The following is a 27,285-nucleotide window of genomic DNA, read 5'->3' on the forward strand; positions in this document are numbered from 1 at the left end:
ACTTATTTACCCACAAATCTTTATCCGCTATGTCGGCCAGTTCAATTTCTAGATCAGACTTACATACTCCGGTGAATGCAACTGTGTTCAGCAGAGATGGGTCGATGTCCAGCGGTGTGACAGGGAAAGAGAGAGTATGTTTCTCCTTTCTGAAATCACTGAATCTTTCTCCAAATGCAGCTTGCATTGCAATGATGGCACGGTGGAAATATTCATAATTTATTTCATTGTTCGCTTCTTTGAACTCTCTTAGGGAGGGGAAGTGAGAGAGCGTACGTTTTTGTGCATCTCTTGCGAACACTGTCATCTTGCGCTCAAATGCCAAAACATTCTCCAGCATCTGCAGGGCCGTGCTTCCCTTTCCTTGTAGATTTTTATTCAGCGTGTTCAAGTGACTTGTCATATCCACCATGAAGTAAAATTTACCCAGCCAATCAAGGTCTTCCAGTTCAGGATAGCGGAGGCCTTTGCTTTCCAAGAACGTTTTCACATATTCCAGACAGGTAGTGAAGCGTTTCAGCACCTCTCCTCTGGACAGCCACCGGACTTTGTTGTGCAGCAGGAGATCTGAATATGCGTTGTCGACTTCTTCTAACAATGAACAAAACTGTCAGTGGCTTAACCCGTTTGCAATTATTTTGTTCACTATCTTGATAACGACGTTCATCACTTCGACACATTCGGGGGGGAATGTTTGTGCGCACAGTGCTTCTTGGTGGAGGATGCAGTGAAACGCCATCAGCTCTCGATCCAGTGACTTTTGAAGCAAATTCACAAAGCCCTTCTGTGCTCCTCTCATACTGGGTGCCCCATCAGTAGACACTGACACCAGGTGTGAGTGGTGTTTATTCCTTTCGCTTCTAGACAACTCACAACAGCCTCACAAATGTCCTGCCCTTGTGTTTGGCCCTTTAGCGGTATGAGTTCAATCAGTTCTTCCTGAGGCCCATCACAGTTGACATATCTGCATAACAGTGCTGTCTGCTCAACATCGTTTACATCACTTGACTCATCACAGGCAATTGAAAATGCTTGAGCTGAATTGATGTCATCAATTTGCTTACGGCTGATGTTTTCCGCCATTTTAATGGTCCTGTCTCTGACGGTCTTTGCGGAGAGAGGCATTTCTCTAATTTTCTGAACAATTTCCCCCTTGTTTTTAAAGTCGGAGAATAGATGCTCTGATATTTTTATGAACGATTCTTTCAAATATTCTCCGTCTGTGAACGGCTTCCCCCTCTTTACAATCTCCAGAGCTGCCACACAACTAGCAGTTCTAGTTGGCTGTGGAGAGCTGATCCACTTCTTGAAAGATAGTTTGCTCTCTTCAGCTTTTCGCAGCAGTTCCGAAATTGCTCTCTTTCGCTCATCTTCGGTTGGGTATTTTTCAACGAATGCTAAGTGCTTGTTTTGAAAATGTCTTTCAACGTTACATTTTTTGTTGTTCGATATTCTCTCGCCACATATCAAGCACACAGGTAAGCCAGCGTTGTTGGCGGTGAATGCAAATAAATATGTCCACGCTGAATTAAACTCTCTATTTTCTTCCGAAACTTTTCTTTTTTGGGATTTTTTCATGGTTAGCCTTTTGCAGGGTTAGCATACTCTAAAATCCACCAGCAGGTAAAGGCAGGGTCTGTTGACGTTGATGTGACGTATATTTTTGTTGAAAAATTATAAATTAAAAATTGCTTTTTTAAAATTAGATAGTATCAACTCAAACTCCAGGATAACTAGGCCAAAAAAAAGTAAACTAATAATCATGTATGAATAAAAATGAGTTTCAAAATACCTTTCTTTTTTTTTTTTTTTTGTCAAGTCCAGAGGGAGCCGCTACAAGGAGGCCAAAGAGCCGCATGCGGCTCCGGAGCCACAGGTTGCCGACCCCTGCCCTATACGCTCATAGACTGTGAAAATCTCATCGGTGTAGGTCTGCTCGTATCCTTTTCGAAACACTCCCCGACTGCATACTCCTGTAGACGTACCTAGAGCGGCAGTGGCATGGGCGATGTCCTGGCTGGGCGTCATGGTTGATGCCGATGTCATCCTGAGCTCGTTAGGTCGAGGTGTCGGGGCTCCTTAGGGTGATGTGTCGGTGCTCCTTAGGTCGTGGTGGCGATACTCCAAGAATGTGAAAGGATCACTTTTATACCTATACGAGGCAAGGCAAGTTTATTTTTATATAGCACAATTCAACAACAAGGTGATTCAAGGTGCTTTACAGAGACATTAAAAACAAAAACAAATAAAAAGCATGATTTAAAATTGAGTAAAAAAAAAACAGTAGATAAAATCAGAACAGTAGATAAAATCAGTAGTTAAAATGTAAGTTTTGAAATTTAAGCTTAAAAGTGTGGATTTGGTGTTTTATTCAAATGCAGCTGAGAATAGGTGAGTCTTCAACCTGGATTTAAATAAACTGAGTGTTTCAGCTGATCTGAGGCTTTCTGGGAGTTTGTTCCAGATATATAGAGCATAAAAGCTGAATGCAGCTTCTCCGTGTCTGGTTCTGACTCTGGGAACTGATAAAAAACCGGATCCAGATGACCTGAGGGATCTGGAAGGTTCATACTGGGTTAGGAGGTCACTGATGTATTTTGGTCCTAAAGCTCTGGTCCTAATTCAGAGCTTTATAGACCAGCATCAGAACTTTAAAGTCTATCCTCTGACGGACAGGCAGCCAGTGTAAAGACCTCAGAGCTGGAGTGATGTGGCCCACTTTTTTGGTCTTAGTGAGGACTCGAGCAGCAGAGTTCTGAATGAGCTGTAGTTGTCTGACTGATTTTTTAGGTAGACCTGTAAAGATGCTGTTACAGTAATCAAGCCTACTAAAGATGAATGCATGACAACCTAGACCTAGACCATCCCACTAGGAGGAGTCGTTACCGCCCAAGGGGTGTTTCCACACATGAACACACATAACCTCGAGCACACCTGAACGTGTGCATCCTTATTACTACTCATGTGATCTAAATATTGGCAATATTTTCTTTATCTTCTAACCCTGGATCTTCCTGAACATTGATTCTTCCTCCTCATTATACTAGAGGACAATATATGCATTGTTCTACTGTTCATTCCTTTGCACTACATGGTAAAAAAAAAAGTATGCTCACAAGCCTCCAGTGCAATGGAGGCTTGTGAGCATACTTTCTGTGTATGTATTATTGCAGGGGTCTATCTTATAATATGAAGCACCTTGATGCAACTGTTGTTGTGATTTGGCGCTGTAAAAATACAATTGAATTGAATGTAGAGCACCTGCCTCCTCATTGTGCTGCCTGTTTTGTTGTTGTTGTGGTTGTTATGACCATTGCTTGACCCCACACATCAGTGATCCAAGATTAAAGATGTTTGAAAGCAGTATGGTGTGAAAATATGGCCCTTTGCAACACTTTGTACTTTGGGGACAGTTTTGCCCCCGAGGACAGGAGGTGTTATAAAATCCAATAAAAAAAAAAAAACCCATAAATAAATCAAATTACTTAAAACTTATTCCAATCATGCATAGCATAGTACTGAATAACTTCTGTTATTTTCACACCATTTGATGAATACAAAACACATTTTTGATAGCAAAAGATTTCTTGAGAGGACAAAAATGTCCCAAGGACAACACAAGGGTTAAGATACTGGGCTTCTATATTTTCAGTCTCTTGAGTGGCACCACTAAATGCACTCTTGCGCGTTTTACGTATGTTTCACCCAGATCTACCTAAAGATGCCATGACAGTTCTCAGGACCCAAGGTCAAATAATAATGAAAATGGGTGGTGGAGAATACCATAATTTTGGCCTAGCTAAAATTAAAACCTAAATTAAAATCTTTGGTTTTGCCTGCTAATTTAAACGAGATAAAATTGCAATTTAATATAGAAGGACTCCCCCTTTTCAAAAGCAATAGACTTCAGTTCTGGCCAATTCTTGTAATTGTAAATGTTGATTACACCAAATCATCATTCCTTGTTGGCCTCTACTGTGGTCTTGGCAAGCCAAAAAGAGCTGTTTGGCTTTTGGACACATTTATTAAGGACCTTAGTGACATTTTGAAGAATTGCATTATTTACAATAGCTGCCAGATAATAGTTAAAGTGTGTTCATTTGTGTGTGATGTACCTGCAAGAGCTTTCATTGAAAACATCAAGACGCATAATGGTTATTCTGGTTGTGACAAATGTGTTCAAGTGGGTGAGTGGAAGAACAAAATGTTGAGAACGATGCCGATTTTCACTTGATGATTGATGAAGACCACCACTTGAATCAAACATTGGCTCCTTTAGCTGGTATAGTTAAGAGGATTAAAATGTTTCCAATGGACTATATGCATTTATGTTGTCTTGGAGTTACAAGAAAACTCGGAATCGGAACGGAACAAAAAACAGGAGCACCAAGAGTTCAAAACGAAAAGTCCACAAGAAACACAGGAGCTTGGGTCACGGTTTGTAAACAGTTCAGGAAACCGACCCGGAGGACAGTAACGCAGGCGTCGAAAGCAGTTCAGTTCGGGAGGCCGACCGTACAAAAAGCAGCGGTGGCGACGCAGGCGAAGGAGATCCGGAGGCTGGGTGCGCGGAAGGCAGCGGAAGGCACCGGCGGCGACGCAGGCGAAGGAGATCTGGAAGCCACGGAGTGCCGAATGGGATCACTCTAGCTTCCAGCAGGAGCAGATGCAGGACCAGAGGGTATTGGGACCACTGGCTGAATGTGTAGATGACCAGGAGACTGAACAGCTACAGGGGACTGAACTGGAGTTTGAACAGCTACAGGGGACTGAACTGGAGTTCTAACAGCTACAGGGGACTGAACTGGAGGGTGACTGCACAGGGGACTGAACTGAGGGCGACTGAGCTAATGGTTCAGGTGCAAACGGAGCTACAGGGAGCTGAGCAGGCGACACTGGAGACTGAGCTACAGGGAGCTGAGCAGGAGACACTGGAGACTGAGCTACAGGCTGCTGTACCGGAGTATGAACTGGTGGGAAAGCTGATGCCTGAGCTAAGAACTGGGCTAATGACCGAGCAAAGGGCTGTAATACATGTTGTAGTGGCTGTTGTAGTGATGGCAGTTGTGACAGTGGCTGAGCTAACCCTTCTGAACACAAAGAAGATGGCTGGACAGACCCCGATGAGCTTACAGTGGACACAGGAACAGGTGCAGGCATCTGCCAGACACGAGCCGCTCCCACCTGAGGAGTAGGTACGGGTGCAGAGGTAGGCTGTGTACTGGCTGGCCTCACCGCAGGGACCAGCACTGGTGATATGGCAGACCGGACACCAGCCACTCCCACCCGAAGAGTAGGTACGGGTGCCCTCACTCTTGGGGCCGGAACAGGCACCAGCAACGGCTGGGCAGCTACCGTCGCCACCCGAGGAGCTGGTACGGGTGCAGGGACCTACAGAGCCTCAGCCGGCCTGGGAGCCGGAGTAGGGACCAGCTGAACCTCAGCTTTCCTCACCCGAGGAACTGAAATGGGTGCAGAGAAAAGCCGGGCCCGAGCTGCCCTGGGTGCAGGAACACAGGTAGACAAAGAAGCAGGCTCAGATAAAACAGTCTTGGAATGGGCAGATGCAGGGTTAACACACACAGGGTCAGTAAAAACTGATTTATCAAAAATTGGTGTAGCCCTACTGCCACCACGATTTACAGTCTTTGCTTTAGCAGTCTTTGGAGGTTTTAAAGTGCAGTAATTATATTAATAATTAATTAATTAAACCATGTACTAGGCGATTGCTACAGAAGCTCCAGGAAAACATAGAATGGGCAAGAATGGAGTTTAAGCCAAGTAAATCTCGCAGCATCTCCATCGTAAAAGGAAAGCTGACAGCTGAGCAATTCTATATCAGTGGAGAACCAATTCCAACAGTCTTAGAGAAGCCCATAAAGAGCCGGTGGTATAACGCAGACCTCAATGATATGTGGCAACTAGAACAACTACGGCAGAACTTGGCTGATAACCTCAAGCGGATTAACAACACTGCCCTCCCAGGGAAACTGAAGCTCTGGTGCTTCCAGTTTGGGTTATTACCCAGACTACTGTGGCCGTTGACAATGTACGAGGTCTCACTCAATCATGCCAATCGACTAGAGAGGCTAGTGAGCTCCTACGTTAAGTTCTTATGACATGATATGTACTACTATGTGATGGATAAACATTTAGGAAGTTTTTTTCTAATCTTATCAACCACTCCAAGCCCTTTAGACATTATAAAAAGAAACAAATAGTTAGTGCCGGTTAGAACCACTAAAGATCCGAGGACAACATTATAATTGAAACCTGATTACTAGAAACAGAGATTACATTAGTTTAAAAAGAACATATAATTCAACACATCCTCCTTCCTTTTCAATTATCAAAATTTGTATTTATGTTAGGGAAATGTACTGGCAGTTAGAAAAGCCAGCAAAAAACATTACCTTTCTTAATAATGAAATACTGTTGAGTAGTATGAAATATATCATTTCATTGAAGAAACTTTGAAATATCTTATAGGTACAGTAATTCATGTAGAAAAACAATTGGTTGCATTAATAGTTTTATTAGGGTGAAGAGAGTAAAAGTCTACATTCAGGGGAAACCAGAGTATCTCATCTTAAATAACATATGGTTAATATGTTCTGTAATTTTATAAATGTTAAAAGTGGGGCCATGTGTTACCATCAATATGATTGAGAAAATTCAAGAAAATAAGTGACAGTCGTAACATTATACAAAACAAATATACCGCCATAGCTTTTTTTTATTCCCCTTGCCATCAATGGGATAGTTCCAAAGAAAAATAAACAAATCCCATCATACTGTCTGTTGAAAACTTTATCATGGTCATAGTTGTAATCCTTTGGCTTTTTTGGTGTAATTACAGTGACTAGTTTTAGAAATGCTGTCATTGAATCACATATAACAAAAATCCCAAGTAACTAGTTTGGTTGTCTATTTCTGTATGTATATTTCTGTTCCTATTATTGCACACTATTACATTTTTCAAGACATTTGCATGATGAGTTTAATAAATAGATAAATATATTTGTAGGTAAATATTAAATAGATATTACACTTTATAAGTCACAAGGGTAATTGTTTGTTAAATAATTATCCATGCTAAGGTTTACCCAGACCCTTTTTCTTACATCTGAAATGAATGAAACTTAAATCCCAACTAAACAAGAAAAGAATAAGTAAACAGTAACATAAAAAAACATCCTTTCACAGTTTTAGTGTTTTTATGGGGTTTCCATCCATGATTTTCCTGTTTAATAGATGGTAAAGACAAAGAGTCCCACTAATAGAGGGATTACATTCATTCTGACAGAAGATGCGTGACTTGTTGTCGTCGTGGATGATTTAGTTGTTGAAGACATTTTAGTGGTTGTTGCGGAAGTGGTCGTTGTCGCAGCTGTGGTTGTTGACACAGTGCTTGGATTTGAAGTAGCTCTTGTTGTTGTTGGAGCAGCTGTTGTTGTGGTTGTTGCCACTGTACTTGTGATTGGAGCAGCTGTTGTTGTGGTTAGAGCAGCAGTTGTTGTTGTTGGAGCTGCAGTTATTGTTGTTGGAGCAGCAGTTGTCGTGGTTGGAGAAACTCTTGTTGTTGTAGCAGTAGTTGTAGTGGTTTGAGAAGCTGTTGTTGTTGTAGCAGCTGTGGTTGTGGTAATTGCCACTGTAGTTGTGACTGGAGCAGCTGTTGTTGTGGTTGGAGTAGCTGTTGTTGTTCTTGGAGCAGCAGTTGTAGTGATTGGAGCAACTGTTGTTGGGGTTGAAGCAGCAGTTGTAGTGGTTGGAGCAGTCGTAGTTGTTGTAGCAGCTGTTGTCGTTGTTGGTGCCACAGTTGTTGTGGTTTGAGCAGCTGTTGTTGTGGTTGGAGTAGATGTTGTTGTTGGAGCTCTGGCTGTTGTTGTTGTAGCAGCAGCAGTTGTTGTTGGAGCAGCAGTTGTCGTGGTTGGAGCAGTTGTTGTTGTTGTAGCAGCAGCAGTTGTAGTGGTTGGGGCAGTTGTTGTTCTTGTAGCAGCTGTTGTTGTGGTTGGTGCCACTGTTGTTGTGGTTGGAGTAGCAGTTGTAGTGGTTGTAGCAGCTGTTGTAGTGGTTGTTGCGAATGTAGTTGTGATTGGAGCAGCTGTTGTTGTTGGAGCAGTTGTTGTTGTTGTTGGAGCAGCAGTTGTAGTGGTTGGAGCAGTTGTTGTTGTTGTTGGAGCAGCAGTTGTAGTAGTTGGGGCAGTTGTTGTTGTTGTTGGAGCTGAGGTTGTTGTGGCTGGAGCTGCAGTTGTTGTTGTGGTTGGAGCAGTTGTTGTTGTTGGAGCAGCAGCAGTTGTTGTTGTTGTAGCAGCTGTTGTTGTGGTTGGAGCAGCAGTTGTAGTGGTTGGGGCAGTTGTTGTTGTTGTTAGAGCAGCTGTTATTGTTGTTGGAGCAGCTGTTGTCGTGGTTGGTGCCACTGTTGTTGTGGTTGTAGCAGCTGTTGTTGTTGTTGGAGCTGCAGTTGTTGTGGCTGGACCTGCAGTTGTTGTTGTGGTTTGAGCAGTTGTTGTTGTTGTAGCAGCTGTTGTTGTGGTTGGTGCCACTGTTGTTGTGGTTGGTGCCACAGTTGTTGTGGTTGTAGCAGTTGTTGTTGTGGTTGGGACAGTTGTTGTTGTTGGAGCAGCTGTTGTTGTTGTTGGAGCAGCTGTTGTTGTGGTTGGAGCAGCTGTTGTTGTGGTTGGGACAGTTGTTGTTGTTGTAGCAGCTGTTGTAGTAGTTGGGGCAGTTGTTGTGGTTGGAGCAGCTGTTGTTGTAGTGGTTGGGGCAGTTGTACTTGTGGTTGGTGCAGCTGTAGTTGTGGTTGGTGCAGCTGTAGTTGTGGTTGTAGCAGCTGTTGTCGCAGTTTGAGCAGCTGTTGTTGTGGTTGGAGCAGCAGCTGTAGTGGTTGGAGAAACTTTTGTTGTGGTTGTAGCAGCAGTTGTTGTGGTTGGTGCCACTGTAGTTGTGATTGGAGCAGCTGTTGTTGTGGTTGTAGCAGCTGTTGTTGTGGTTGGAGCAGCAGTTGTTGTGGTTGGAGCAACTGCTGTTGTTGTTGTTGTAGCAGCTGTTGTAGTAGTTGGGGCAGTTGTTGTGGTTGTAGCAGCTGCTGTTGTGGATGTAGCAGCTGCTGTTGTGGTTGGAGCAGCTGTTGTTGTGGTTGGGACATTTGTTGTTGTTGGAACAGCTGTTGTTGTTGTTGGAGCAGCATTTGTAGTGGTTGGGGCAGTTGTTGTTGTTGTTGTAGCAGCTGTTGTTGTTGTTGGTGCCACAGTTGTTGTGGTTGGAGCAGCTGTTGTTGTTGTTGGAGCAGCAGTTGTTGTGGTTGTAGCAGCTGTTGTCGTGGTTGGAGCAGCTGTTGTTGTGGTTGGGACAGTTGTTGTTGGAGCAGCAGTTGTAGTGGTTGGAGAAACTTTTGTTGTGGTTGTAGCAGCAGTTGTTGTTGTTGGTGCCACTGTAGTTGTGATTGGAGCAGCTGTTGTTGTGGTTGTAGCAGCTGTTGTTGTGGTTGGAGCAGCAGTTGTTGTTGTTGGAGCAACTGCTGTTGTTGTTGTAGCAGCTGTTGTAGTTGTTGGGGCAGTTGTTGTGGTTGTAGCAGCTGTTGTTGTGGTTGGGACAGTTGTTGTTGTTGGAGCAGCTGTTGTTGTGGTTGTAGCAGCTGTTGTTGTGGTTGTAGCAGCTGTTGTAGTAGTTGGGGCAGTTGTTGTGGTTGTAGCAGCTGCTGTTGTGGATGTAGCAGCTGCTGTTGTGGTTGGAGCAGCTGTTGTTGTGGTTGGGACATTTGTTGTTGTTGGAACAGCTGTTGTTGTTGTTGGAGCAGCATTTGTAGTGGTTGGGGCAGTTGTTGTTGTTGTTGTTGTTGTAGCAGCTGTTGTTGTTGTTGGTGCCACAGTTGTTGTGGTTGGAGCAGCTGTTGTTGTTGTTGGAGCAGCAGTTGTTGTGGTTGTAGCAGCTGTTGTTGTGGTTGGGACAGTTGTTGTTGGAGCAGCAGTTGTAGTGGTTGGAGAAACTTTTGTTGTGGTTGTAGCAGCAGTTGTTGTTGTTGGCGCCACTGTAGTTGTGGTTGTAGCAGCTGTTGTTGTGGTTGGAGCAGCAGTTGTTGTGGTTGGAGCAACTGCTGTTGTTGTTGTAGCAGCTGTTGTAGTTGTTGGGGCAGTTGTTGTGGTTGTAGCAGCTGTTGTTGTGGTTGGGACAGTTGTTGTTGTTGGAGCAGCTGTTGTTGTGGTTGTAGCAGCTGTTGTTGTGGTTGGGACAGTTGTTGTGGTTGGAGCAGCTGTTGTTGTGGTTGTAACAACTGTTGTTGTTGTTGTAGCAGCTGTTGTAGTAGTTGGGGCAGTTGTTGTGGTTGTAGCAGCTGTTGTTGTGGTTGGGACATTTGTTGTTGTTGGAGCAGCTGTTGTTGTTGTTGGAGCAGCTGTTGTTGTTGTTGTTGGAGCAGCAGTTGTAGTGGTTGGGGCAGTTGTTGTTGTTGTAGCAGCTGTTGTTGTTGTTGGTGCCACAGTTGTTGTGGTTGGAGCAGCAGTTGTTGTTGTTGCAGTAGCAGTTGTTGTGGTTGGGACAGTTGTTGTTGTTGTAGCAGCAGTTGTAGTGGTTGGGGCGGTTGTTGTGGTTGTAGCAGCTGTTGTAGTGGTTGGGACAGTTGTTGTTGTTGGAGCAGCTGTTGTTGTTGTTGTTGGAGCTGCTGTTGTTGTTGTTGTTGGAGCTGCAGTTGTTGTTGTTGGAGCAGCAGTTGTTGTTGTTGGAGCAGCAGTTGTTGTTGTTGTAGCAGGTGTTGTTGTGGTTGGAGCAGCAGTTGTTGTTGTTGGAGCAGCTGTTGTTGTTGTTGGTGCCACAGTTGTTGTGGTTGTAGCAGCTGTTGTTGTTGTTGGAGCAGCTGTTGTTGTTGTTGTTGTAGCAGCAGTTGTAGTGGTTGGGGCGGTTGTTGTTGTTGTTGGAGCAGCAGTTGTAGTAGTTGGGGCAGTTGTTGTTGTTGTTGGAGCTGAGGTTGTTGTGGCTGGAGCTGCAGTTGTTGTTGTTGGAGCTGCAGTTGTTGTTGTTGGAGCTGCAGTTGTTGTTGTTGGAGCTGCAGCTGTTGATGTGGTTGGAGCAGCAGTTGTAGTGGTTGGGGCAGTTGTTGTGGTTGTAGCAGCAGTTGTTGTGGTTGAAGCAGCTGTTGTTGTGGTTGGGACAGTTGTTGTTGTTGTAGCAGCTGTTGTTGTTGTAGCAGCTGTTGTTGTGGTTGGAGCAGCAGTTGTAGTGGTTGGGGCAGTTGTTGTTGTTGTTGGAGCAGCTGTTGTAGTGGTTGGTGCCACTGTTGTTGTGGTTGTAGCAGCTGCTGTTGTGGTTGGTGCAGCTGTTGTTGTGGTTGTAGCAACTGTTGTTGTTGGAGCAGCAGTTGTTGTTGTTGGAGCAGCTGTTGTTGTTGTTGGTGCCACAGTTGATGTGGTTGTAGCAGCTGTTGTTGTTGTTGGAGCAGCTGTTGTTGTTGTTGTAGCAGCAGTTGTAGTGGTTGGGGCGGTTGTTGTGGTTGTAGCAGCTGATGTAGTGGTTGGGACAGTTGTTGTTGTTGGAGAAGCTGTTGTTGTTGTTGGAGCTGCAGTTGTTGTTGTTGGAGCAGCAGTTGTTGTTGTTGTAGCAGCTGTTGTTGTGGTTGGAGCAGCAGTTGTAGTGGTTGGGGCAGTTGTTGTGGTTGGTGCACCTGTTGTTGTGGTTGGAGCAACTGTTGTTGTTGGAGCAGCAGTTGTTGTGGTTGGAGCAGCTGTTGTTGTTGTTGTTGGTGCCACAGTTGTTGTGGTTGTAGCAGCTGTTGTTGTTGTTGGAGCAGCTGTTGTTGTTGTTGTAGCAGCAGTTGTAGTGGTTGGGGCGGTTGTTGTGGTTATAGCAGCTATTGTAGTGGTTGGGACAGTTGTTGTTGTTGGAGCAGCTGCAGTTGTTGTTGTTGGAGCTGCAGTTGTTGTTGTTGGAGCTGCAGTTGTTGTTGTTGGAGCAGCAGTTGTTGTTGTTGGAGCAGGTGTTGTTGTGGTTGGAGCAGCAGTTGTAGTGGTTGGGGCAGATGTTGTGGTTGTAGCAGCTGTTGTACTGGTTGGGACAGTTGTTGTTGTTGGAGCAGCTGTTGTTGTTGTTGTAGCAGCAGTTGTTGTTGTTGTTGGAGCTGCAGTTGTTGTTGTTGGAGCTGCAGTTGTTGTTGGAGCAGCTGTTGTTGTGGTTGGAGCAGCAGTTGTAGTGGTTGGGGCGGTTGTTGTGGTTATAGCAGCTATTGTAGTGGTTGGGACAGTTGTTGTTGTTGGAGCAGCAGTTGTTGTTGTTGTAGCAGCTGTTGTTGTTGTTGTTGGAGCAGCTGTTGTTGTTGTTGTTGGAGCAGCTGTTGTTGTTGTTGTTGGAGCTGCAGTTGTTGTTGTTGGAGCTGCAGTTGTTGTTGTTGGAGCAGCTGTTGTTGTGGTTGGAGCAGCAGTTGTTGTTGTTGTAGCAGCTGTTGTTGTGGTTGGGACAGTTGTTGTTGTTGGAGCAGCTGTTGTTGTTGTTGTTGGAGCTGCAGTTGTTGTTGTTGGAGCTGCAGTTGTTGTTGTTGGAGCTGCAGTTGTTGTTGTTGGAGCAGCTGTTGTTGTGGTTGGAGCAGCAGTTGTTGTTGTTGTAGCAGCTGTTGTTGTGGTTGGGACAGTTGTTGTTGTTGGAGCAGCTGTTGTTGTTGTTGGTGCCACAGTTGTTGTGGTTGTAGCAGCTGTTGTTGTTGTTGGAGCAGCTGTTGTAGTGGTTGGAGCCACTGTTGTTATGGTTGTAGCAGCTGTTGTTGTTGTAGCAGCTGTTGTTGTGCTTGTAGCAGCTGTTGTTGTTGTTGTAGCAGCACTTGTAGTGGTTGGGGCGGTTGTTGTGGTTATAGCAGCTATTGTAGTGGTTGGGACAGTTGTTGTTGTTGGAGCAGCTGCTGTTGTTGTTGTTGGAGCTGCAGTTGTTGTTGTTGGAGCTGCAGTTGTTGTTGTTGGAGCAGCAGTTGTTGTTGTTGTAGCAGGTTTTGTTGTGGTTGGAGCAGCAGTTGTAGTGGTTGGGGCAGTTGTTGTGGTTGTAGCAGCTGTTGTACTGGTTGGGACAGTTGTTGTTGTTGGAGCAGCTGTTGTTGTTGTTGTAGCAGCAGTTGTTGTTGTTGTTGGAGCTGCAGTTGTTGTTGTTGGAGCTGCAGTTGTTGTTGTTGGAGCTGCAGTTGTTGTTGTTGGAGCTGCAGTTGTTGTTGGAGCAGCTGTTGTTGTGGTTGGAGCAGCAGTTGTAGTGGTTGGGGCGGTTGTTGTGGTTATAGCAGCTATTGTAGTGGTTGGGACAGTTGTTGTTGTTGGAGCAGCAGTTGTTGTTGTTGTAGCAGCTGTTGTTGTGGTTGGGACAGTTGTTGTTGTTGGAGCAGCTGTTGTTGTTGTTGTTGGAGCTGCAGTTGTTGTTGTTGGAGCTGCAGTTGTTGTTGTTGGAGCAGCTGTTGTTGTGGTTGGAGCAGCAGTTGTTGTTGTTGTAGTAGCTGTTGTTGTGGTTGGGACAGTTGTTGTTGTTGGAGCAGCTGTTGTTGTTGTTGTTGGAGCTGCAGTTGTTGTTGTTGGAGCTGCAGTTGTTGTTGTTGTAGCTGCAGTTGTTGTTGTTGGTGCTGCAGTTGTTGTTGTTGGAGCTGCAGTTGTTGTTGTTGGAGCAGCTGTTGTTGTGGTTGGAGCAGCAGTTGTTGTTGTTGTAGCAGCTGTTGTTGTGGTTGGGACAGTTGTTGTTGTTGGAGCAGCTGTTGTTGTTGGAGCAGCTGTTGTTGTTGTTGGTGCCACAGTTGTTGTGGTTGTAGCAGCTGTTGTTGTTGTTGGAGCAGCTATTGTAGTGGTTGGAGCCACAGTTGTTATGGTTGTAGCAGCTGTTGTAGTGGTTGGAGCAGCTGTTGTTGTTGTAGCAGCTGTTGTTGTGCTTGTAGCAGCAGTTGTTGTTGTTGAAACAGGTGTTGTAGTGGTTGGGGCAGTTGTTGTGGTTGTAGCAGCTGTTGTTGTGGTTGAAGCAGCTGTTGTTGTGGTTGGGACAGTTGTTGTTGTTGGAGCAGCTGTTGTTGTGGTTGGTGCCACTGTTGTTGTGGTTGTAGCAGCTGTTGTTGTGGTTGGAGCAGCAGTTGTTGTCGTTGGAGCAGCTGTTGTTGTTGTTGGTGCCACAGTTGTTGTGGTTGTAGCAGCTGTTGTTGTTGTTGTTGTAGCAGCAGTTGTAGTGGTTGGGGCGGTTGTTGTGGTTGTAGCAGCTGTTGTAGTGGTTGGGACAGTTGTTGTTGTTGGAGCAGCTGTTGTTGTTGTTGTTGTAGCAGCAGTTGATGTTGTTGGAGCTGCAGTTGTTGTTGTTGGAGCAGCAGTTGTTGTTGTAGCAGCTGTTGTTGTGGTTGGAGCAGCAGTTGTAGTGGTTGGGGCAGTTGTTGTGGTTGTAGCAGCAGTTGTTGTGGTTGAAGCAGCTGTTGTTGTGGTTTTGACAGTTGTTGTTGTTGTTGGAGCAGCTGTTGTTGTTGTTGGAGCTGCAGTTGTTGTTGTTGGAGCAGGTGTTGTTGTGGTTGGAGCAGCAGTTGTAGTGGTTGGGGCAGTTGTTGTTGTTGTAGCAGCTGTTGTTGTGGTTGGTGCCACAGTTGTTGTGGTTGTAGCAGCTGTTGTTGTGGTTGGGACAGTTGTTGTTGTTGGAGCAGCAGTTGTTGTGGTTGGAGCAACTGTTGTTGTTGTTGTTGTTGTAGCAGCTGTTGTAGTAGTTGGGGCAGTTGTTGTGGTTGTAGCAGCTGTTGTTGTTGTTGGAGCAGCTGTTGTAGTGGTTGGAGCAGCTGTTGTTGTTGTTGTAGCAGCAGTTGTAGTGATTGGGGCGGTTGTTGTGGTTGTAGCAGCTGTTGTTGTGGTTGGGACAGTTGTTGTTGTTGTAGCAGCAGTTGTAGTGGTTGGTGTCACTGTTGTTGTGGTTGTAGCAGCTGCTGTTGTTGTTGGTGCCACAGTTGATGTGGTTGTAGCAGCTGTTGTTGTTGTAGCAGCAGTTGTAGTGGTTGGGGCGGTTGTTGTGGTTGTAGCAGCTGTTGTAGTGGTTGGGACAGTTGTTGTTGTTGGAGCTGCTGTTGTTGTTGTTGTTGGAGCAGCAGTTGTTGTTGTTGTAGCAGCTGTTGTTGTGGTTGGAGCAGCAGTTGTTGTGGTTGGGGCAGTTGTTGTGGTTGGAGCAACTGTTGTTGTTGGAGCAGCAGTTGTTGTTGTTGGAGCAGCTGTTGTTGTTGTTGGTGCCACAGTTGATGTGGTTGTAGCAGCTGTTGTTGTTGTAGCAGCAGTTGTAGTGGTTGGGGCGGTTGTTGTGGTTGTAGCAGCTGTTGTAGTGGTTGGGACAGTTGTTGTTGTTGGAGCTGCTGTTGTTGTTGTTGTTGGAGCAGCAGTTGTTGTTGTTGTAGCAGCTGTTGTTGTGGTTGGAGCAGCAGTTGTTGTGGTTGGGGCAGTTGTTGTGGTTGGAGCAACTGCTGTTGTTGGAGCAGCAGTTGTTGTTGTTGGAGCAGCTGTTGTTGTTGTTGGTGCCACAGTTGTTGTGGTTGGAGCAGCAGTTGTTGTTGTTGTAGTAGCAGTTGTTGTGGTTGGGACAGTTGTTGTTGTTGGAGCAGCTGTTGTTGTTGTTGGAGCTGCAGTTGTTGTTGTTGGAGCAGCAGTTGTTGTTGTTGTAGCAGCTGTTGTTGTTGTTGGTGCCACAGTTGTTGTGGTTGTAGCAGCTGTTGTTGTTGTTGGAGCAGCTGTTGTAGTGGTTGGAGCAGTTGTTGTTGTTGGAGCTGCTGTTGTTGTTGTTGTAGCAGCTGTTGTTGTGGTTGGAGCAGCAGTTGTAGTGGTTGGGGCAGTTGTTGTTGTTGTAGCAGCTGTTGTTGTGGTTGGAGCAGCAGTTGTTGTTGTTGGAGCAGCTGTTGTTGTTGTTGGTGCTACAGTTGTTGTGGTTGTAGCAGCTGTTGTTGTTGTTGGAGCAGCTGTTGTAGTGGTTGGAGCAGCTGTTGTTGTGGTTGTAGCAGCAGTTGTAGTGATTGGGGCGGTTGTTGTGGTTGTAGCAGCTGTTGTTGTTGTTGGAGCTGCAGTTGTTGTTGTTGTAGCAGCAGTTGTAGTGGTTGGTGCCACTGTTGTTGTGGTTGTAGCAGCTGCTGTTGTGGTTGGTGCAGCTGTTGTTGTGGTTGTAGCAACTGTTGTTGTTGGAGCAGCAGTTGTTGTTGTTGGAGCAGCTGTTGTTGTTGTTGGTGCCACAGTTGATGTGGTTGTAGCAGCTGTTGTTGTTGTTGTAGCAGCAGTTGTAGTGGTTGGGGCGGTTGTTGTGGTTGTAGCAGCTGTTGTAGTGGTTGGGACAGTTGTTGTTGTTGGAGCAGCTGTTGTTGTTGTTGTTGGAGCTGCTGTTGTTGTTGTTGTTGGAGCTGCAGTTGTTGTTGTTGGAGCTGCAGTTGTTGTTGTTGGAGCAGCTGTTGTTGTGGTTGGAGCAGCAGTTGTTGTGGTTGGGGCAGTTGTTGTGGTTGGAGCAACTGCTGTTGTTGGAGCAGCAGTTGTTGTTGTTGGAGCAGCTGTTGTTGTTGTTGGTGCCACAGTTGTTGTGGTTGGAGCAGCAGTTGTTGTTGTTGTAGTAGCAGTTGTTGTGGTTGGGACAGTTGTTGTTGTTGGAGCAGCTGTTGTTGTTGTTGGAGCTGCAGTTGTTGTTGTTGGAGCAGCAGTTGTTGTTGTTGTAGCAGCTGTTGTTGTGGTTGGGACAGTTGTTGTTGTTGGAGCAGCTGTTGTTGTTGTTGGTGCCACAGTTGTTGTGGTTGTAGCAGCTGTTGTTGTTGTTGGAGCAGCTGTTGTAGTGGTTGGAGAAGTTGTTGTTGTTGGAGCAGCAGTTGTTGTTGTTGGAGCAGCAGTTGTTGTTGTTATAGCAGCTGTTGTTGTGGTTGGAGCAGCAGTTGTAGTGGTTGGGGCAGTTGTTGTTGTTGTAGCAGCTGTTGTTGTGGTTGGAGCAGCAGTTGTTGTTGTTGGAGCAGCTGTTGTTGTTGTTGGTGCTACAGTTGTTGTGGTTGTAGCAGCTGTTGTTGTTGTTGGAGCAGCTGTTGTTGTTGTTGTTGTAGCAGCAGTTGTAGTGGTTGGGGCGGTTGTTGTGGTTGTAGCAGCTGTTGTAGTGGTTGGGACAGTTGTTGTTGTTGTAGCAGCAGTTGTAGTGGTTGGTGCCACTGTTGTTGTGGTTGTAGCAGCTGCTGTTGTGGTTGGTGCAGCTGTTGTTGTGGTTGTAGCAACTGTTGTTGTTGGAGCAGCAGTTGTTGTTGTTGGAGCAGCTGTTGTTGTTGTTGGTGCCACAGTTGATGTGGTTGTAGCAGCTGTTGTTGTTGTTGTAGCAGCAGTTGTAGTGGTTGGGGCGGTTGTTGTGGTTGTAGCAGCTGTTGTAGTGGTTGGGACAGTTGTTGTTGTTGGAGCAGCTGTTGTTGTTGTTGTTGGAGCTGCTGTTGTTGTTGTTGTTGGAGCTGCAGTTGTTGTTGTTGGAGCTGCAGTTGTTGTTGTTGGAGCAGCTGTTGTTGTTGTTGTAGCAGCTGTTGTTGTGGTTGGAGCAGCAGTTGTTGTGGTTGGGGCAGTTGTTGTGGTTGGAGCAACTGCTGTTGTTGGAGCAGCAGTTGTTGTTGTTGGAGCAGCTGTTGTTGTTGTTGGTGCCACAGTTGTTGTGGTTGGAGCAGCAGTTGTTGTTGTTGTAGTAGCAGTTGTTGTGGTTGGGACAGTTGTTGTTGTTGGAGCAGCTGTTGTTGTTGTTGGAGCTGCAGTTGTTGTTGTTGGAGCAGCAGTTGTTGTTGTTGTAGCAGCTGTTGTTGTGGTTGGGACAGTTGTTGTTGTTGGAGCAGCTGTTGTTGTTGTTGGTGCCACAGTTGTTGTGGTTGTAGCAGCTGTTGTTGTTGTTGGAGCAGCTGTTGTAGTGGTTGGAGAAGTTGTTGTTGTTGGAGCAGCAGTTGTTGTTGTTGGAGCAGCAGTTGTTGTTGTTATAGCAGCTGTTGTTGTGGTTGGAGCAGCAGTTGTAGTGGTTGGGGCAGTTGTTGTGGTTGGAGCAGCAGTTGTTGTTGTTGGAGCAGCTGTTGTTGTTGTTGGTGCTACAGTTGTTGTGGTTGTAGCAGCTGTTGTTGTTGTTGGAGCAGCTGTTGTTGTTGTTGTTGTAGCAGCAGTTGTAGTGGTTGGGGCGGTTGTTGTGGTTGTAGCAGCTGTTGTAGTGGTTGGGACAGTTGTTGTTGTTGGAGCAGCTGTTGTTGTTGTTGTTGTAGCAGCAGTTGTTGTTGTTGGAGCTGCAGTTGTTGTTGTTGGAGCAGCTGTTGTTGTGGTTGGAGCAGCAGTTGTAGTGGTTGGGGCAGTTGTTGTTGTTGTTGTAGCAGCTGTTGTTGTGGTTGGTGCCACTGTTGTTGTGGTTGTAGCAGCTGCTGTTGTTGTTGGTGCAGCTGTTGTTGTGGTTGTAGCAACTGTTGTTGTTGGAGCAGCAGTTGTTGTTGTTGGAGCAGCTGTTGTTGTTGTTGGTGCCACAGTTGATGTGGTTGTAGCAGCTGTTGTTGTTGTTGGAGCAGCTGTTGTTGTTGTTGTAGCAGCAGTTGTAGTGGTTGGGGCGGTTGTTGTGGTTGTAGCAGCTGATGTAGTGGTTGGGACAGTTGTTGTTGTTGGAGAAGCTGTTGTTGTTGTTGGAGCTGCAGTTGTTGTTGTTGGAGCAGCAGTTGTTGTTGTTGTAGCAGCTGTTGTTGTGGTTGGAGCAGCAGTTGTAGTGGTTGGGGCAGTTGTTGTGGTTGGTGCACCTGTTGTTGTGGTTGGAGCAACTGTTGTTGTTGGAGCAGCAGTTGTTGTGGTTGGAGCAGCTGTTGTTGTTGTTGGTGCCACAGTTGTTGTGGTTGTAGCAGCTGTTGTTGTTGTTGGAGCAGCTGTTGTTGTAGCAGCAGTTGTAGTGGTTGGGGCGGTTGTTGTAGTTATAGCAGCTATTGTAGTGGTTGGGACAGTTGTTGTTGTTGGAGCAGCTGCAGTTGTTGTTGTTGGAGCTGCAGTTGTTGTTGTTGGAGCTGCAGTTGTTGTTGTTGGAGCAGTTGTTGTTGTTGTTGGAGCAGGTGTTGTTGTGGTTGGAGCAGCAGTTGCAGTGGTTGGGGCAGTTGTTGTGGTTGTAGCAGCTGTTGTAGTGGTTGGGACAGTTGTTGTTGTTGGAGCAGCTGTTGTTGTTGTTGTAGCAGCAGTTGTTGTTGTTGTTGGAGCTGCAGTTGTTGTTGTTGGAGCTGCAGTTGTTGTTGTTGGAGCTGCAGTTGTTGTTGTTGGAGCAGCTGTTGTTGTGGTTGGAGCAGCAGTTGTAGTGGTTGGGGCGGTTGTTGTGGTTATAGCAGCTATTGTAGTGGTTGGGACAGTTGTTGTTGTTGGAGCAGCAGTTGTTGTTGTTGTAGCAGCTGTTGTTGTGGTTGGGACAGTTGTTGTTGTTGGAGCAGCTGTTGTTGCTGTTGTTGGAGCTGCAGTTGTTGTTGTTGGAGCTGCAGTTGTTGTTGTTGGAGCAGCTGTTGTTGTGGTTGGAGCAGCAGTTGTTGTTGTTGTAGCAGCTGTTGTTGTGGTTGGGACAGTTGTTGTTGTTGGAGCAGCTGTTGTTGTTGTTGTTGGAGCAGCTGTTGTTGTTGTTGTTGGAGCTGCAGTTGTTGTTGTTGGAGCTGCAGTTGTTGTTGTTGGAGCAGCTGTTGTTGTGGTTGGAGCAGCAGTTGTTGTTGTTGTAGCAGCTGTTGTTGTGGTTGGGACAGTTGTTGTTGTTGGAGCAGCTGTTGTTGTTGGAGCAGCTGTTGTTGTTGTTGGTGCCACAGTTGTTGTGGTTGTAGCAGCTGTTGTTGTTGTTGGAGCAGCTGTTGTAGTGGTTGGAGCCACAGTTGTTGTGGTTGTAGCAGCTGTTGTAGTGGTTGGAGCAGCTGTTGTTGTTGTAGCAGCTGTTGTTGTGCTTGTAGCAGCAGTTGTTGTTGTTGGAGCAGGTGTTGTAGTGGTTGGGGCAGTTGTTGTTGTTGTTGTAGCAGCTGTTGTTGTGGTTGGTGCCACTGTTGTTGTGGTTGTAGCAGCTGCTGTTGTTGTTGGTGCAGCTGTTGTTGTGGTTGTAGCAACTGTTGTTGTTGGAGCAGCAGTTGTTGTTGGAGCAGCAGTTGTTGTTGTTGGAGCAGCTGTTGTTGTTGTTGGTGCCACAGTTGATGTGGTTGTAGCAGCTGTTGTTGTTGTTGGAGCAGCTGTTGTTGTTGTTGTAGCAGCAGTTGTAGTGGTTGGGGCGGTTGTTGTGGTTGTAGCAGCTGATGTAGTGGTTGGGACAGTTGTTGTTGTTGGAGAAGCTGTTGTTGTTGTTGGAGCTGCAGTTGTTGTTGTTGGAGCAGCAGTTGTTGTTGTTGTAGCAGCTGTTGTTGTGGTTGGAGCAGCAGTTGTAGTGGTTGGGGCAGTTGTTGTGGTTGGTGCACCTGTTGTTGTGGTTGGAGCAACTGTTGTTGTTGGAGCAGCAGTTGTTGCGGTTGGAGCAGCTGTTGTTGTTGTTGGTGCCACAGTTGTTGTGGTTGTAGCAGCTGTTGTTGTTGTTGGAGAAGCTGTTGTTGTTGTTGTAGCAGCAGTTGTAGTGGTTGGGGCGGTTGTTGTGGTTATAGCAGCTATTGTAGTGGTTGGGACAGTTGTTGTTGTTGGAGCAGCTGCAGTTGTTGTTGTTGGAGCAGCTGCAGTTGTTGTTGTTGGAGCTGCAGTTGTTGTTGTTGGAGCTGCAGTTGTTGTTGTTGGAGCAGCAGTTGTTGTTGGTGTAGCAGGTGTTGTTGTGGTTGGAGCAGCAGTTGTAGTGGTTGGGGCAGTTGTTGTGGTTGTAGCAGCTGTTGTAGTGGTTGGGACAGTTGTTGTTGTTGGGGCAGCTGTTGTTGTTGTTGTAGCAGCAGTTGTTGTTGTTGTTGTTGGAGCTGCAGTTGTTGTTGTTGGAGCTGCAGTTGTTGTTGTTGGAGCAGCTGTTGTTGTGGTTGGGGCGGTTGTTGTGGTTATAGCAGCTATTGTAGTGGTTGGGACAGTTGTTGTTGGAGCAGCAGTTGTTGTTGTTGTAGCAGCTGTTGTTGTGGTTGGGACAGTTGTTGTTGTTGGAGCAGCTGTTGTTGTTGTTGTTGGAGCAGCTGTTGTTGTTGTTGTTGGAGCTGCAGTTGTTGTTGTTGGAGCTGCAGTTGTTGTTGTTGGAGCAGCTGTTGTTGTGGTTGGAGCAGCAGTTGTTGTTGTTGTAGCAGCTGTTATTGTGGTTGGGACAGTTGTTGTTGTTGGAGCAGCTGTTATTGTTGTTGTTGTTGGAGCTGCAGTTGTTGTTGTTGGAGCTGCAGTTGTTGTTGTTGGAGCTGCAGTTGTTGTTGTTGGAGCTGCAGTTGTTGTTGTTGGAGCAGCTGTTGTTGTGGTTGGAGCAGCAGTTGTTGTTGTTGTAGCAGCTGTTGTTGTGGTTGGGACAGTTGTAGTGGTTGGAGCAGCTGTTGCTGTTGTTGGTGCCACAGTTGTTGTGGTTGTAGCAGCTGTTGTTGTTGTTGTTGGAGCAGCTGTTGTAGTGGTTGGAGCCACAGTTGTTGTGGTTGTAGCAGCTGTTGTAGTGGTTGGAGCAGCTGTTGTTGTTGTAGCAGCTGTTGTTGTTGTTGGAGCAGCAGTTGTTGTTGTTGTAGCAGGTGTTGTTGTGGTTGGAGCAGCAGTTGTTGTGGTTGGTGCCACTGTTGTTGTGGTTGGAGCAGCTGTTGTTGTGGTTGGAGCAGCAGTTGTTGTCGTTGGAGCAGCTGTTGTTGTTGTTGGTGCCACAGTTGTTGTGGTTGTAGCAGCTGTTGTTGTTGTAGCAGCAGTTGTAGTGGTTGGGGCGGTTGTTGTGGTTGTAGCAGCTGTTGTAGTGGTTGGGACAGTTGTTGTTGTTGGAGCAGCTGTTGTTGTTGTTGTTGTAGCAGCAGTTGTTGTTGTTGGAGCTGCAGTTGTTGTTGTTGGAGCAGCAGTTGTTGTTGTAGCAGCTGTTGTTGTGCTTGTAGCAGCAGTTGTTGTGGTTGGAGCAGGTGTTGTAGTGGTTGGGGCAGTTGTTGTGGTTGTAGCAGCTGTTGTTGTGGTTGAAGCAGCTGTTGTTGTGGTTGGGACAGTTGTTGTTGTTGGAGCAGCTGTTGTTGTTGTTGGAGCAGCTGTTGTTGTTGTTGGAGCAGCAGTTGTTGTTGTTGGAGCAGCTGTTGTTGTTGTTGGTGCCACAGTTGTTGTGGTTGTAGCAGCTGTTGTTGTTGTAGCAGCAGTTGTAGTGGTTGGGGCGGTTGTTGTGGTTGGAGCAGCAGTTGTTGTTGTTGGTGCCACAGTTGTTGTGGTTGTAGCAGCTGTTGTTGTTGTAGCAGCAGTTGTAGTGGTTGGGGCGGTTGTTGTGGTTGTAGCAGCTGTTGTAGTGGTTGGGACAGTTGTTGTTGTTGGAGCAGCTGTTGTTGTTGTTGTTGTAGCAGCAGTTGTTGTTGTTGGAGCTGCAGTTGTTGTTGTTGTTGGAGCAGCAGTTGTTGTTGTGGTTGGAGCAGCAGTTGTAGTGGTTGGGGCAGTTGTTGTGGTTGTAGCAGCAGTTGTTGTGGTTGAAGCAGCTGTTGTTGTGGTTGGGACAGTTGTTGTTGTTGGAGCAGCTGTTGTTGTTGTTGGAGCTGCAGTTGTTGTTGTTGGAGCTGCAGTTGTTGTTGTTGGAGCAGCAGTTGTTGTTGTTGTAGCAGGTGTTGTTGTGGTTGGAGCAGCAGTTGTAGTGGTTGGGGCAGTTGTTGTTGTTGTAGCAGCTGTTGTTGTGGTTGGTGCCACTGTTGTTGTGGTTGTAGCAGCTGTTGTTGTGGTTGGTGCAGCTGTTGTTGTGGTTGGAGCAACTGTTGTTGTTGGAGCAGCAGTTGTTGTTGTTGGAGCAGCTGTTGTTGTTGTTGGTGCCACAGTTGATGTGGTTGTAGCAGCTGTTGTTGTTGTTGTAGCAGCAGTTGTAGTGGTTGGGGCGGTTGTTGTGGTTGTAGCAGCTGTTGTAGTGGTTGGGACAGTTGTTGTTGTTGGAGCAGCTGTTGTTGTTGTTGTTGGAGCTGCAGTTGTTGTTGTTGGAGCTGCAGTTGTTGTTGTTGGAGCAGCAGTTGTTGTTGTTGTACCAGCTGTTGTTGTGGTTGGAGCAGTTGTTGTGGTTGTAGCAGCTGTTGTTGTGGTTGGAGCAACTGTTGTTGTTGGAGCAGCAGTTGTTGTTGTTGGAGCAGCTGTTGTTGTTGTTGGTGCCACAGTTGTTGTGGTTGTAGCAGCTGTTGTTGTTGTTGGAGCAGCTGTTGTTGTTGTTGTAGCAGCAGTTGTAGTGGTTGGGGCGGTTGTTGTGGTTATAGCAGCTGTTGTAGTGGTTGGGACAGTTGTTGTTGTTGGAGCAGCTGTTGTTGTTGTTGTTGGAGCTACAGTTGTTGTGGTTGGAGCAGCAGTTGTTGTTGTTGTAGCAGCTGTTGTTGTGGTTGGAGCAGCAGTTGTAGTGGTTGGGGCAGTTGTTGTTGTTGTAGCAGCTGTTGTTGTGGTTGGTGCCACTGTTGTTGTGGTTGGAGCAGCTGTTGTTGTTGTTGGAGCAGCTGTTGTTGTTGTTGGAGCAGCAGTTGTTGTTGTTGTTGGAGCAGCAGTTGTTGTTGTTGGAGCAGCAGTTGTTGTTGTTGTAGCAGCTGTTGTTGTGGTTGGTGCCACTGTTGTTGTGGTTGGAGCAACTGTTGTTGTGGTTGTAGCAGCTGTTGTTGTGGTTGGGACAGTTGTTGTTGTTGGAGCAGCTGTTGTTGTTGTTGGTGCCACAGTTGTTGTGGTTGTAGCAGCTGTTGTTGTTGTTGGAGCAGCTGTTATAGTGGTTGGAGCCACAGTTGTTGTGGTTGTAGCAGCTGTTGTAGTGGTTGGAGCAGTTGTTGTTGTTGGAGCAGCTGTTGTTGTTGTTGGTGCCACAGTTGTTGTTGTTGGAGCAGCAGTTGTTGTTGTTGGTGCCACAGTTGTTGTTGTTGGAGCAGCTGTTGTTGTTGTTGTTGGAGCTGCAGTTGTTGTTGTTGGAGCTGCAGTTGTTGTTGTTGGAGCTGCAGTTGTTGTTGTTGGAGCAGCAGTTGTTGTTGTTGTACCAGCTGTTGTTGTGGTTGGAGCAGTTGTTGTGGTTGGTGCAGCTGTTGTTGTGGTTGGAGCAACTGTTGTTGTTGGAGCAGCAGTTGTTGTTGTTGGAGCAGCTGTTGTTGTTGTTGGTGCCACAGTTGTTGTGGTTGTAGCAGCTGTTGTTGTTGTTGGAGCAGCTGTTGTTGTTGTTGTAGCAGCAGTTGTAGTGGTTGGGGCGGTTGTTGTGGTTATAGCAGCTGTTGTAGTGGTTGGGACAGTTGTTGTTGTTGGAGCAGCTGTTGTTGTTGTTGTTGGAGCTACAGTTGTTGTAGTTGGAGCAGCAGTTGTTGTTGTTGTAGCAGCTGTTGTTGTGGTTGGTGCAGCAGTTGTAGTGGTTGGGGCAGTTGTTGTTGTTGTAGCAGCTGTTGTTGTGGTTGGTGCCACTGTTGTTGTGGTTGGAGCAGCTGTTGTTGTTGTTGGAGCAGCTGTTGTTGTTGTTGGAGCAGCAGTTGTTGTTGTTGTTGGAGCAGCAGTTGTTGTTGTTGGAGCAGCAGTTGTTGTTGTTGTAGCAGCTGTTGTTGTGGTTGGTGCCACTGTTGTTGTGGTTGGAGCAACTGTTGTTGTGGTTGTAGCAGCTGTTGTTGTGGTTGGGACAGTTGTTGTTGTTGGAGCAGCTGTTGTTGTTGTTGGTGCCACAGTTGTTGTGGTTGTAGCAGCTGTTGTTGTTGTTGGAGCAGCTGTTATAGTGGTTGGAGCCACAGTTGTTGTGGTTGTAGCAGCTGTTGTAGTGGTTGGAGCAGTTGTTGTTGTTGGAGCAGCTGTTGTTGTTGTTGGTGCCACAGTTGTTGTTGTTGGAGCAGCAGTTGTTGTTGTTGTAGCAGCTGTTGTTGTGGTTGTAGCAGCTGTTGTTGTTGTTGGAGCAGCTGTTGTAGTGGTTGGAGCAGCTGTTGTTGTTGTTGTAGCAGCAGTTGTAGTGGTTGGGGCAGTTGTTGTGGTTGTAGCAGCTGTTGTTGTGGTTGGGACAGTTGTTGTTGTTGGAGCAGCTGTTGTTGTTGTTGTAGCAGCAGTTGTTGTTGTTGGAGCAGCAGTTGTTGTTGTTGTAGCAGCTGTTGTTGTGGTTGGAGCAGCAGTTGTAGTGGTTGGAGCTGCAGTTGTTGTTGTTGTTGGAACAGCTGTTGTTGTGGTTGGTGCCACTGTTGTTGTGGTTGGAGTAGCTGTTGTTGTGGGTGTAGCAGCTGTTGTTGTTGTTGGAGCAGCAGTTGTTGTGGTTGGAGCAACTGTTGTTGTTGTAGCAGCTGTTGTTGTTGTTGGAGCTGCAGTTGTTGTTGTGGTTGGAGCAGCAGTTGTAGTGGTTGGAGCAGCAGTTGTTGTTGTTGGAGCAGCTGTTGTTGCTGTTGGAGCGGCTGTTGTTGTTGTTGGAGCAGCTGTTGTTGTTGTTGGAGCAGCAGTTGTTGTTGTTGGAGCTGCAGTTGTTGTTGTTGGAGCTACAGTTGTTGTTGTTGGAGCAGCTGTTGTTGTGGTTGTTGCCACTGTAGTTGTTATTGGAGTAGCAGTTGTCGTGGTTGGTGCCACAGTTGTTGTGGTTGGAGCAGCTGTTGTCGTGGTTGGAGCAGCTGTTGTTGTTGTTGGAGCAGCAGTTGTAGTGGTTGGAGCAGCAGTTGTTGTAGCAGCTGTTGTTGTGATTGTAGCAGCTGTTGTTGTTGTTGGAGCTGCAGTTGTTGTTGTTGGAGCTGCAGTTGTTGTTGTTGTTGGAGCAGTTGTTGTTGTTGTTGGAGCAGCAGTTGTAGTGGTTGGAGCAGTTGTTGTTGTGGTTGGAGCAGCTGTTGTTGTTGTTGGAGCTGCAGTTGTTGTTGTTGGAGCAGCAGTTGTAGTGGTTGGAGCAGTTGTTGTTATTGTAGCAGCTGTTGTTGTGGTTGTTGCCACTGTAGTTGTGATTGGAGCAGCTGTTGTCGTGGTTGGTGACACAGTTGTTGTGGTTGGAGCAGCTGTTGTTGTTGTTGGAGCAGCAGTTGTAGTGGTTGGAGCAGCTGTTGTTGTAGCAGGTGTTGTTGTGGTTGTAGCAGCTGTTGTTGTTGTTGGAGCAGCAGTTGTTGTGGTTGGAGCAACTGTTGTTGTTGTAGCAGCTGTTGTTGTTGTTGGAGCTGCAGTTGTTGTGGTTGGAGCAGCTGTTGTCGTGGTTGGTGCCACAGTTGTTGTGGTTGGAGCAGCTGTTGTTGTGGTTGGAGCAGCAGTTGTAGTGGTTGGAGCAGCAGTTGTTGTTGTTGTAGCAGCTGTTGTTGTTGTTGGAGCAGCTGTTGTTGTTGTTGGAGCTGCAGTTGTTGTTGTTGGAGCAGCTGTTGTTGTGGTTGTTGCTACTGTAGTTGTTATTGGAGTAGCAGTTGTCGTGGTTGGTGCCACAGTTGTTGTGGTTGGAGCAGCTGTTGTCGTGGTTGGAGCAGCTGTTGTTGTTGTTGGAGCAGCAGTTGTAGTGGTTGGAGCAGCAGTTGTTGTAGCAGCTGTTGTTGTGGTTGGAGCAGCTGTTGTTGTTGTTGGAGCTGCAGATGTTGTTGTTGGAGCAGCTGTTGTTGTTGTTGGAGCAGCAGTTGTAGTGGTTGGAGCAGCAGTTGTAGTGGTTGGAGCAGCTGTTGTTGTGGTTGGAGCAGCTGTTGTTGTTGTTGGAGCTGCAGTTGTTGTTGTTGGAGCAGCAGTTGTAGTGGTTGGAGCAGTTGTTGTTATTGTAGCAGCTGTTGTTGTGGTTGTTGCCACTGTAGTTGTGATTGGAGCAGCTGTTGTCGTGGTTGGTGACACAGTTGTTGTGGTTGGAGCAGCTGTTGTCGTGGTTGGTGCCACAGTTGTTGCGGTTGGAGCAGCTGTTGTTGTTGTTGGAGCAGCAGTTGTAGTGGTTGGAGCAGCAGTTGTTGTAGCAGCTGTTGTTGTGGTTGTAGCAGCTGTTGTTGTTGTTGGTGCAGCAGTTGTCGTGGTCTGAGCAGCTGTTGTTGTTGTTGGAGCAGCAGTTGTCGTGGTGGGAGCAGCTGTTGTTGTTGTTGGTGCTGCAGTGGTCGAGGGTGAATTACAGGTTGGTCCTGTTGTTATAGTACCAACGCTCTTCATGAAAGGTAGAGATCCCAAACTTGAGGCAGCTGCACACAGGTTTGTAGATGCACATCCGTAAGCTGGGAAAGTGTTGGTGCCATCGCTCACTGCAGATGAAAAATTTTTATTGTAATGATATCATGACATATCATCATATTTAAAGCATTAGTCAGGACATCTTAAAAATGAGTTTGCTGATATCCAGTAATATTCATTATTATGTTGGTTTAGTGCCTTTTGG

The 27,285-nt window shown here is 46.5% G+C and overlaps 7 protein-coding genes across 7 annotated transcripts; all 7 read right to left on the bottom strand.

The window, feature by feature from the left end:
* Window positions 1-13,674: 13,674 nt before the first annotated feature.
* On the bottom strand, window positions 13,675-14,661 carry LOC134615936 (GATA zinc finger domain-containing protein 14-like; the record flags this gene model as incomplete). The annotated part of the gene is made up of 1 exon (XM_063460622.1): window positions 13,675-14,661. A coding segment is annotated over one exon (987 nt), but the record flags the coding sequence as incomplete, so codon positions are not given.
* A 248-nt stretch (window positions 14,662-14,909) lies between these two features.
* LOC135932147 (integumentary mucin C.1-like) lies at window positions 14,910-15,410 on the bottom strand (the record flags this gene model as incomplete). Its single annotated transcript, XM_065469490.1, has 1 exon — window positions 14,910-15,410. A coding segment is annotated over one exon (501 nt), but the record flags the coding sequence as incomplete, so codon positions are not given.
* A 1,822-nt stretch (window positions 15,411-17,232) lies between these two features.
* On the bottom strand, window positions 17,233-17,934 carry LOC134615937 (probable serine/threonine-protein kinase clkA; the record flags this gene model as incomplete). The annotated part of the gene is made up of 1 exon (XM_063460623.1): window positions 17,233-17,934. A coding segment is annotated over one exon (702 nt), but the record flags the coding sequence as incomplete, so codon positions are not given.
* Window positions 17,935-18,162: 228 nt separating this feature from the next.
* Window positions 18,163-18,660, bottom strand: LOC135932148 (putative uncharacterized protein DDB_G0286901; the record flags this gene model as incomplete). The annotated part of the gene is made up of 1 exon (XM_065469491.1): window positions 18,163-18,660. A coding segment is annotated over one exon (498 nt), but the record flags the coding sequence as incomplete, so codon positions are not given.
* A 231-nt stretch (window positions 18,661-18,891) lies between these two features.
* LOC134646672 (GATA zinc finger domain-containing protein 15-like) lies at window positions 18,892-19,701 on the bottom strand (the record flags this gene model as incomplete). Its single annotated transcript, XM_063500535.2, has 1 exon — window positions 18,892-19,701. A coding segment is annotated over one exon (810 nt), but the record flags the coding sequence as incomplete, so codon positions are not given.
* A 1,571-nt stretch (window positions 19,702-21,272) lies between these two features.
* On the bottom strand, window positions 21,273-21,845 carry LOC135932146 (integumentary mucin C.1-like; the record flags this gene model as incomplete). Its single annotated transcript, XM_065469489.1, has 1 exon — window positions 21,273-21,845. A coding segment is annotated over one exon (573 nt), but the record flags the coding sequence as incomplete, so codon positions are not given.
* Window positions 21,846-21,932: 87 nt separating this feature from the next.
* Window positions 21,933-22,565, bottom strand: LOC135932145 (integumentary mucin C.1-like; the record flags this gene model as incomplete). The annotated part of the gene is made up of 1 exon (XM_065469488.1): window positions 21,933-22,565. A coding segment is annotated over one exon (633 nt), but the record flags the coding sequence as incomplete, so codon positions are not given.
* Window positions 22,566-27,285: the final 4,720 nt, after the last annotated feature.

This window comes from Pelmatolapia mariae, linkage group LG17 (assembly GCF_036321145.2).
Source record: "Pelmatolapia mariae isolate MD_Pm_ZW linkage group LG17, Pm_UMD_F_2, whole genome shotgun sequence".
Taxonomy (NCBI): Eukaryota; Metazoa; Chordata; class Actinopteri; order Cichliformes; family Cichlidae; genus Pelmatolapia; species Pelmatolapia mariae.